The following is a 10,543-nucleotide window of genomic DNA, read 5'->3' as shown; positions in this document are numbered from 1 at the left end:
CTTTGACCTCATCTTCACTGAATCAAAGTTTTGATTCAATATAAAAAAAATTCACAATCAAAAGAATTAAATTCAGATCAAATTAACCTCCTTGAATCTGATAATGTTTGGATGTGGAAGAGATCTATGATTTATAATTTCTCTTGCTACATTTTCATCGATCTGAAACCGAAAGAACCTCAAATTCGTTAAAACAGATCAATCACATAAAATACCCATCGATGAAAATCAGAAATCTGCGTGAAATCAGTGAAAGAAATCAATCACGTAGAATACCTTGATCTCGTCAATTTTTATCAATGTACAAAAACAACCATTTATTTGAAATTACTTTAAATGGAAAAACAATTGAAGACACAAACTCCATGAAAATAAATAAATGAAAAAAAAGGTGTAAACGTTAACTAAATATCATGGTTGTAATCATCAGTTTATCTTACAGCATGTCAACAAGAGAATCTCTCACAAATGTACTAGTTCAGGCAGTTAGATGAACTAACCAAATCATTGACTCCTGATTACATCCGAAAAATAGAAAGCAAGCTAGCAACCTTTCACACTTAACACTATTAACTGATGTGAATCCATCTTCCCTTACTAGGAATCCCATTGTGTGCCACGAAAAGAAGATAATAGCCGGGTGGTGCAATATTAGGAGTCGCCGGAGCAAAACAGTCGATGACATAACTTCTACCGGAGAGTTGACGTACTTGATTGGTTTCCAAAACCATCATCCTTTGATTCATGGAGAAAGAATGTGTGTTGAATGATGGTGCAACCATCGTCACAGAAATGTTCTCTAACTCTCCATTCTGTTGATGACTTTTCTTCTTAAAAAACTTATCAAAAAGAGGGAACTCCCCATTCTTCTTCGTAGTAAAACCAATTGATATTGGTTGCTTATAGGATAATTCAGTTTCAGGTTTCGCCCAACTAATTTGCGGCCGAGGACCGCTGCTTAAATATGGTGGCGAGAAAACCTCAACACTCAATTCAGTAGGGAATTCCTCGGTGAAGTTGTAATTCTTATTCGGGTTACTCCCCCCAACTAATACTCTACCATCAGTAATCAAGACAGCAGTTGAATGATACATTCGAGGGATCTTGGATGGTTCCATTATCTCATACTTACTTGATTCGGGTTGGTAAAGTACGGGATTTAGAACCGGTTCCCTACCTAAATACCAACCAGCTGCACCTTTTTTCGCACCATTTATAATTAAGACATCTCCTGTTGGTAACAAGAGCATGTCACCCATGACTCTTTCCATTGGCATTTCTTCCATTACCCATTTTGGTTGTTTCGCTGTGATCATTAAACGTCCGCATGATTTTGCAGCTGGTAAAAATGTTCCTTTGATCGCACTGATGTATGAAGTTGGTGGTGCCCCTCCACAGATGAAGACTTCAGCATCTGGTGCTGCACCATTAGTACCGTTGATGGAACCAAGCTTTAGAGGGAGCAGTACAGATGAACCTGTGCTTGGATAATTGCGTGAAACTCCACCTGGCATGGCTGGATAATCATCCCTAACAACTCGATTTCTTATGTAATCAAACAAAATTGATTTAGTATTAGCAAAGATGAATAGGTTCCCATCAGTTGAGAGATGAGTAAATGGGTATAAGTTGTTCTCTACGGCATCTCTGGTTTCTCTAAGAAATGGAAGTGCAAAGACTTTGAAATCCGATGGCAATGAGCTCTTAGGGATGTACTCGTAACTAAACTGACCTCTACCACCAACGACAATGACTTTCCCATTTGGCAAAATTTGATTAGATGCATACCATCGAGGAACAACTAGCCCCTTCTGATTCTCCATCCAATCACAGTCAGCACACGGCTGAAAAGTTCGAACAGCACGCTCACCAGTGTTGGATCCACCGCTTTGAATTAGCATGCCATCAGGAGCTAATGCACCCGAAGAGCACCAAGTATCAGTAAGGACAGTAAGAGGACGGACATCTTGATTTAAAAGGTTTAACTCGACCGAGTGAGCAGAACAATCAATCCGACCATCAGCAAGTTTTCTACATTTTTCTTCAGGTAATGAAATTTTTGACTGACCAAAATCTGTTCTATCGAACATAACAACTCGATCATTTGGCAATAACTGAGCATGCATTGCCGAGATTCCAATACTTTCCTTCAATAGCTCCCAATTACCCGTAGTAGCTGTTTCACCTACGATGATGAGAGAAAAAAGTAATGCCGAGAAAACTATAACATATTTTGCTTTCATGGTTATTAGTTTTGAAAAACCCAACACTCTCTTTTGGTATATATGTTTGGGTGAGAGTCTGAGTATTTATATATGTTCCTAGAGAATGTTAGTAGCTTATGAATGTCAAGGTTGTTACAATCAGAGATACTTCCACCAACTATATCACTTATAATATAATATTTTCAAATTATTTTCTGGTTTATGTTTCTCAACTAACTTCGATTATATTCTTTTTCATTTCCATGAGGCTTCTCCAAGTTAAGAGATCGGAGGCATGCATTAACAGCTATATATGTTTTTGGTCCCATTTGGCGCATATTTTCTCAACTAAAATTGTAGTGGATCTGGTTATCATCGATGTGCAAGTACTATTTCCGTATGCAACAACGGTACTATCATGCATGCGCTGATTGACCCAGGGTTAAATACAAAACAGGACTTCACCTCCTTGTTGATCCTTGTTGATCCTAGCTGATTCTCTTTCAGCCCTTTTTTACTTAGTGTTGTGTCAAGTCAAACGTGGGCAATTAGCATGTACATATAATTCATCATATTTTCCTTGAAGAGCATCTTTCAAGTAGACTGGCTATTTTAATCAAATCGATGATCATCTGCGTACCATTGACTTTCATTTATATATATATATATATATATATATATATATATATATATATATATATATAAACTCTATACCGTTATTCACTGTATCTGTAGTTGATCGAATGGATCGTCCAAAAACATTAAGAAGGCATTATTGGGTTGTCCTGTATAGTTATTTTTTTAAGTCGAGCAGAAACATGCATCGAATATATATATCGACCGTTGTTAGTTTCTTGCAAAACCCATCCTAATTCACTGTAATCCGGATGCTAGAGAATGAATGTATTAACCCATCGGATTTTAGGATAAGAATTCTATTAGAGAATCGTTGAAGATTCTTTTTGTTTAGTAGGTAATCACTTAATAATCAGAGGCTCATTTTGCATGATATACTATTATTAACTGTATGAATAAAATAATTTGTCTCCTAAAATTATGTGGTCAACTTTTATGGTAATCAAAGATGATAATCAGTCGTTGTGGGATGTTGATCATAGGGCATTTTATAAGGTTGATTTTTTTGCCTCTCTGAACGTTCATAAAAACGTAGCCTTTTTTTGAAGACAGCCTACAAGATATTGGGTTAGGTAAAAAAAGCCTGGCTAAAATGGGGCCTGCACTTATATGACAAAAAAGCTTATTAGAAATAACTTTACACCACTCCTTATCAAAATAATTACCAAACTATCTATTTTATTCCTGATTAATTAGCACTAATTAATGAGTCCAACTGTGCATCCCTCTACCGGGGTGTACATTTCGACTGCTCTTATCGGATGATTTTTACAAAAGAAAACCACTACGCTAGTTTCAGTATTTTATTTCCATACGTTAAAAATATTTTCCGTTTTCAATCTTTTCATGAAACAAAAAATATTCTATGTACATATTTGTTATCATTCTCAAAATGGTAATCAGATAGAATTCGTCTCTATATATGATGCTTAAACATAATGTTATTCAGAATTAAAAAGAAACAAAACATTAATAGGAGGCTGAAAAAGATGCAGAAGATCTTAGAGATAAGATGGAGATCAAGGTTTGGATCTAACTAAAAAACGGGACAAGGTTAATTTTCTTGTGATCCCCAGTTATTTTGGGTGATAACTGATAATTGTTTTTGAAACAGATGTCTCTACAGTGGAGAGTTTTTGTGAATGTAGTCCTTTGATAATCACCAATTTTGTAGCTTAAATTTTTTGAATCAATTTTCTGCGGGATTAATTCTGATAGTTGCTTCTCAAGATGAGTTTATTTACTTGCTCTGCTAATAACTTCATTGATCGTTGGTATAAAAAAAAATTAATATTTATCTCTGGAAAGATGACAAGGACCCAAAATCATAAAACGAAGCAAAATTCACAAACAACTTGATGGATGATGGATTCATTTGTTAGTTTAGGAATAGTGGAAGATAGAGAAAAAGAAAAGGAAAGAAATTTTAACGGAAGTCCCAATTTAATGAACCTCGGAATACTCTTCCGTGAACAAATTGATGATTGTAGATATCATCGTTGATAACCTTGGCCATTGCTACAACAAAAGCGTGATTACAAAAGCAATTATATTTATGTTCAAATCATGATATTCCAGGTCAAAAGGTTGATGATTTTCTAATAATTTTGGTTCCAAGTCTTGATCTTCTATATCCACTTGTATCTTTCGGATTGGCTTACAGAAGAAAGAGGTGTTAGTATTATTAATGGAGTCTAATATTTTTTTCATTCAACGAAATTTAGGGAAAAGATAAAATAGGAAAGAGAAACCAAAACCACTTATGAAAATTTCGGCCAATTATGAGGGCCGGAATGTGCACCTCTCTACAAACGTATTATGGATTAATTTTTTTTTGGATGTGAGATTAATTAATGTTAGAGAATTCATCAAAACACCAAATTTTGATTTTTTTCGTAAACAGTGCCCATAATCGGTTTACGTTCATTCACTTGTAAACCGATTCTGGATTGGTGTTTACGAATTAATAGTGGACATCAATAATCGGTTAACATTTACATGTTTTATAACCCGATTTTGAAAATCGGATTTTACTTATGACATATATCAACCTATTGTTTCCTTTCATTACCAATTTTCATTCATTGCATTAGTATTGTTGGGTGCATTTAGCACATGCATCAAGCCTTTAAACCCCTAGGCGACTCTAGTGGACGAGTTATAGTCTCGCGAGAGTTTACATAGAGGTCTTCCCACAAAACCTATACAAAAACTTCTAAAGCCATCAATCTTCCTCCGACAAAGACGATACAACATCCAAGTAGTCCGGGTTATCTTCCGGGATTCTATATGCTAAGAAGTGATAGCTTGCATCAAAGGCGAATGCTTCCCCCTTTACTTCCAAGTAGCGCGCTTTCACGACTTCGTGCTACAAAAACACAAAAACAAGCTTACATTTTTTAGTGGTGTTTCGTTGGAAGATAACAGAATATTGGGTACAAACTTACTTAAAAATTCTGCAATGGACAAGGTGAAGGGGTGAGTGTTAAAAATCCGAGGTTGCAGAGATAAAAAAGCAAGTATCGCATTTTCGATGACTAGGTGCCTATCATGGAGTTGTTGAATACTTCTTGCATTAGGATTTCCAAATTCTTGGCTAAATGTTTTGTGTACTTTAGCCCAAAAGATTGTTGAATCCTCCCTTTCGGAGGATTGACGTCTAAGTCGATTTTCCGCATACCATGCTTTCGTGATTGCCAAATCTTCCGCGGAGTCGAATGATGCCATTTCTTGTATGTATATGTATGAAATGAGTAGTTGTGGATTATATGGAGTGAGGGGGAATAAAATGATCAATTTTGGGGCAAATGGGGTCCAAGGGTGAGGTCTCTATTTATAGAGAAAGTCCCAAATGGTTTTTTTTTAAAAACGTGAAATAATTTGAAATAATCGGTCTTTTAGAAGGACTGTAAAACCCGATTGTGTTTATATGCCACAAGGAATCGGTCTTTCTTGCGACCAATGTAAACCGATTAAATACATTTTAAATTTTAAATTTTCACCGACACCAATCGGTTTATATATTCCCATATGTGATCCGATTATAGCTTGGCTAAAAAACATACACGAAAAATAGCTTGCACAATCGGTTTATGTTGACATATCGAGTAGACCGATTGTGGGAATGTCAGGCAAGAATTATTGAGAAACAACACATAATTATAATTAAAACTTCAAGTGCATTAAGTTCAACACAAAGATCATCCAAAATAAAAACTTTAAAATAGTGTTAAGAACTTAAAGCAACCACAAGTCTGATAATATTAAACTTTTAATATCTAAAACTTAAAAACTTAAAGAGCAGGAGCATCAACATCAGCAGGAACAGCACCACCGGGAGCATTTGCAGCACCACCATCAGCAGGAACACCATCACCAGCATCACCAGCATAACCACCATTAGGAGCAGCAGCCTGTACTTGAGCCATTTGTTCCCACATACCTTCCATTTCTGTATGGACCTCCCTCTCAGCTCTAATGATGTTTCTCCTCATCCTAGCGAACATGATGACCTTGTTAGAACATTGCTCGGTCGAACTCACATGCATTTCTATCTCAAGCATGTTTGTCAATGTTAGTGATCAAAACTATAAGTCTTGATTTCTAGTCTTATATAGCTAAGTCTCGGACTAGGATAAAAAGTGTAGTTGAGCTTAAGGACTTCATGGAGATTCATCATACAAGTAGAAGAACTACTCAAGGAACCGGTGGAACTTCTCGACAAAAAGTTATGTGAAGACTTGAACTTATCTATCACTCAAAAGTATATATACTCTATCTCCTACTCTTTGAGACAAGAAGTCGTATGCTATATATATAGACTTGGATTATATATATTTGGTATTTCAGGTGGAGAATATCTCGCCTATCTACATCTCAAAATATGTGTTGGTAATATTTTCTCTTCGATCAAGTTTATCTTTACCATGTGACAAAAGTCATGATATGTTTCAATTATCTTGAAAATTGCTTTGACGAGAAATGGTGTAGCAACTGTATAACGTCCTCTAAGAATGTTTCAATGATTGAAATAAGAGTTTAGATTACATAACCAATGGTGGACATAAGCATTGTTGTGGAAACACATTTATGTATAAATCCTATTCCTTGAACGAAAGTTTGCGAACTTTGTTGATCAAGAGAACCAGAAGAATGGCGTGAGCCAAGTCCGCGAACTCAGTCTGCGAACTGCCGAAGTTCTCAAACCCGAGAATTTCTGCTGGATTTGACAAACTACTTGCGTGAAGCTAAGTCCGCGAACTCAGTCTGCGAACCGGGGAAGTTCTCATACCCGAGAATTTCTGCTGGAGTTTGTAAACTCTGCCCGGTAACTTATGTCTGTGAACCTAGTCTGAGAACTTGAGAAGGTTATATATCTGAAGATGATTTCTGAACTTAAACTTAAAAAGACTAAGGAATGCAGTTTGCAAACCGTGGCTATAAAATTTCATGAAGCGATTCAAGTGAATCAAATCATCTTTGCTTCAATTGTGTCTTGTGTAGTATATAAGATTTCCTTGCAATTGAACAACTCTCTAACTAGTTCATTTGAAGTTATTTGAACTAGCTATGGTGAATAAGAACATGGTTTATATGAAATGATCATATGGCTAACCTTTTGGTTAACTATTGTTGAACCAACAAGTGCATACATTTGGGTATGTTAACAAGCCTAGAAACGTGCATTGTCAAGTGTGTGTAACAAGCTAAGTTTTCGATCTAACGGTTGAGAAATATTAGCTTTAATCTAAATCAGGTTTTCATCTAACGGTGAATATTAAATGCTTTGTTACTAAGATAACATTGATTGCAAACCCTGATTTGAAAGAATATATAAAGGAGACATCTAGTATTGTGCAAAACTAATCCCCACACCTTACGTGTGATACTAGATTGCGTGATAGAGTCGATTCTCCTTTAACCTTTGGTTTTCTTCTTTTAAAAACAGGTTAACGACTTAAAGACTTCATTGGGATTGTGAAGCCAAACCGATACTACTTTTATCGTAGTTGTGTGATCTGATCTTGTATCTTCTATCGTACGAGTACAATCATATTGATTGGCTTGAGATTGATATCTCCGATAGGAAAGATATAAAAAGTAATCACAAACATCTTCGTCTCATTGTTTTTGATTCCACAACATCTTGTTTCGCTACCATACGATTAAGATTGTTGTGAGGTGATTGATAACTCTAGGCTGTTCTTCGAGAATATAAGACCGTATTATCAATTGGTTCCTGTTCACCTTGATTATTATCAAAAGACGGAACAAAACCTTTAGGATTTATCTGTGGGATACAGATTGATCCTTTGATATACTTGTCTGTGTGAGACAAATTTGTTTATTGTAAAAGCCTGCAATTTTGGGTCGAAGCAACTCTTAGTTGTGGGTGAGATCATCTAAGGGAATCAAGTGCATAGTATCCTGCTGGGATCAGAGGCATAGGAGCATAACTGTACCTTGGATCAGTGGGAGATTGATTGGGGTTCAACTACAGTCCAGTCCAAAGTTATCTTGGAGTAGACTAGTGTCTATAGCGGCTTAATACAGTATGTATTCAATCTGGACTAGGTCCCGGGGTTTTTCTGCATTTGCGGTTTCCTCGTTAACAAAATTTCTGGGGTCTGTATTATTTCAATTTCCGCATTATATTGTTTTATCTTTATAATTGAAATAATACAGGTTGTGTGTTAGATCATCAATTAGAGTAATCAAACTTTTGGTTGTTGATTGTCATTGATTGATCCTTGGATATTGGTATTTGGTACCATCCAAGTTATTCCTTGCATTTGATTAGAACTCGCAGTTTCTTATTGAGTAAATCAAATCAAGAAGAGAGATATAAACTCGTTGATATACTTTTAATTGATTGAGTCTTGTTGATTCTCTTAAAAATATATTCAAGTTTGTCCATACAGATTGCTAGGTGAAATATTGGGTGGTGTTGTTTGACCCCCGCTTTTTCATACCTCATAAAGCTCCTCCAGTGCAAGCTTGTCAATCAATGCGAGGTATTGTTCAAGATTGGTCTCACGCCCATAAAAAAACTTATAGAGGCTTCATTCTGGCACTCGTTGTGGCTTCCTAAGAATGTCCTCCAATATGAGCTTTCGAGAGTAAAACGCTAGGTGTGAGAAGTCCATATCTATATAAAACAAAATCAAAACAAAAAAAAAACTAGTTAAGAATCGATACATAATTAAACATATGTAATCCGATTCTGACTTCAATAACGTACAGGAGTGTCAAACATTTGCAATCGGTTTATGTGGTACATATATAAAATCCGATTATGAAAAGGAATTTGAAGAGTCAAACATAATCGGTAAATTATCAGGCACATAAAAAACCGATTACGGGATTGCATAAGTAAAATAAAAAATTACCCAGAATCAGATTATTCTAAAGCACTTATAAACCGATTCTGGTGATGATTTCATTTCTAACCCTAAAATCGGTCAATGTTAATCATCATATAAACCGATTACCGTGCATGCTCTTCATGGCGGAAACCAAAACACAGAATCAGTTGATGTTAATTATCATATAAACTGATTCTGGGTTAATCATATATTTTTAAACATGTAAATCAATGAAGAAATGCAAATCATAGAATGGGTTGATGGAGATTTACCTTTTTCTTGGTTGGATCGAAGATCGTCGGAGAAGAGGATGAATTTTTTTTTTTGGTTAGGGTTTTGAGAATTTGGAAAGTTTATGATGAAAATAGAAAGTTTTTTTGGGTTTAGGATTTTTTGTTTTTGGATTTACTGAAAATGGTAAGGATTAGTATTTATATGAGATTGTTTTAGGAATTAATGTGGGAGTAAATTAGAATTTTTTAGAAGTTTGGGTGCCTATAGTAATTTGGTGGTGTGGGAAGGAAAATTTAATATGCCCCAATTAAGTAGTATAGGCCCCAATTTATCCAGGAAAAAAAGGCTCAACCTTTAACATTTTTTTCTGACTCGGATTTCTTTAGGGAGATAGGATTTATTGCAGGCACCTAAATATATGATCTATACTAGAATCCTATTATTTGGGCTTGAAATCCAAATAGTTTTGGGGTCTTTTTTGGGTTATGAAATAGCAAACCAATAGCCCCTTATCCAATTATTTTATTAATACCTAATATACCCTCAATTGAATTAGTGTTAATTAGGGTGATTAAGTAAACTAATTATGATTAGTGTATGAATTAGTGAATGAATTTTATGAAACTCAAAAACTTTTTTTTTTCATCAATTTTTTTTCTCTTTGATTTTTTTTTTGATTAAGTAAGAGGATTCTGAGGATTTTTTTTTTAAGTTTTTTGAAAATCAACCACCTAATATGGTGAAGCATCTCCTTAAATTACTCAGGATAACCTTATACTTGGAGGATTTTGTTGATTCAAATCGGAAAACATCCATTAAAAATATGGGTTTTTTTGCAATTTCGACTGGAAAAACATGAGATCCCAACCGCAACCGACACTTTTTCGGCTGGGCAATGATGAACTTCCAGCCGAAAATATTGTTTACGGCTGAGATAATTTGTCGTGCCAAACTTAGAACGCAAAAACAGTTGGGAATTGTTGGTGTTCCTAACCGGAATTATTTTTCTGATTTTTTCTGGTTTCCGGAACCAGAAAAGGCTGGGTTTTCCCAGCTGTAAGTGCTGTTACGGCTGGGAGCCGTAACTGGTTCTGGAAACCAAAA

At 35.4% G+C, this 10,543-nt stretch overlaps 1 protein-coding gene across 1 annotated transcript; it reads right to left on the bottom strand.

The window, feature by feature from the left end:
• Nucleotides 1-405: 405 nt before the first annotated feature.
• On the bottom strand, nucleotides 406-2,259 carry LOC113362229 (aldehyde oxidase GLOX1-like). The gene has a single exon (XM_026605173.1). It carries the CDS (start codon nucleotides 2,241-2,243, stop codon nucleotides 570-572), a length of 1,674 nt encoding a protein of 557 aa, XP_026460958.1. The 5' UTR covers nucleotides 2,244-2,259; the 3' UTR covers nucleotides 406-569.
• Between the last annotated feature and the right edge of the window lie 8,284 nt (nucleotides 2,260-10,543).

The sequence above is a fragment of the Papaver somniferum genome, chromosome 3 (assembly GCF_003573695.1).
Source record: "Papaver somniferum cultivar HN1 chromosome 3, ASM357369v1, whole genome shotgun sequence".
Taxonomy (NCBI): Eukaryota; Viridiplantae; Streptophyta; class Magnoliopsida; order Ranunculales; family Papaveraceae; genus Papaver; species Papaver somniferum.
The sequence above is the reverse complement of the archived record's forward strand: the minus strand, read 5'-3'. Positions and strand labels throughout refer to the sequence as shown.

What these genes read in the sequence shown, in the direction of transcription:
- LOC113362229 (XM_026605173.1), bottom strand. Translation starts at nt 2,243, where the DNA reads ATGAAAGCAAAATATGTTATAGTTTTCTCGGCATTACTTTTTTCTCTC.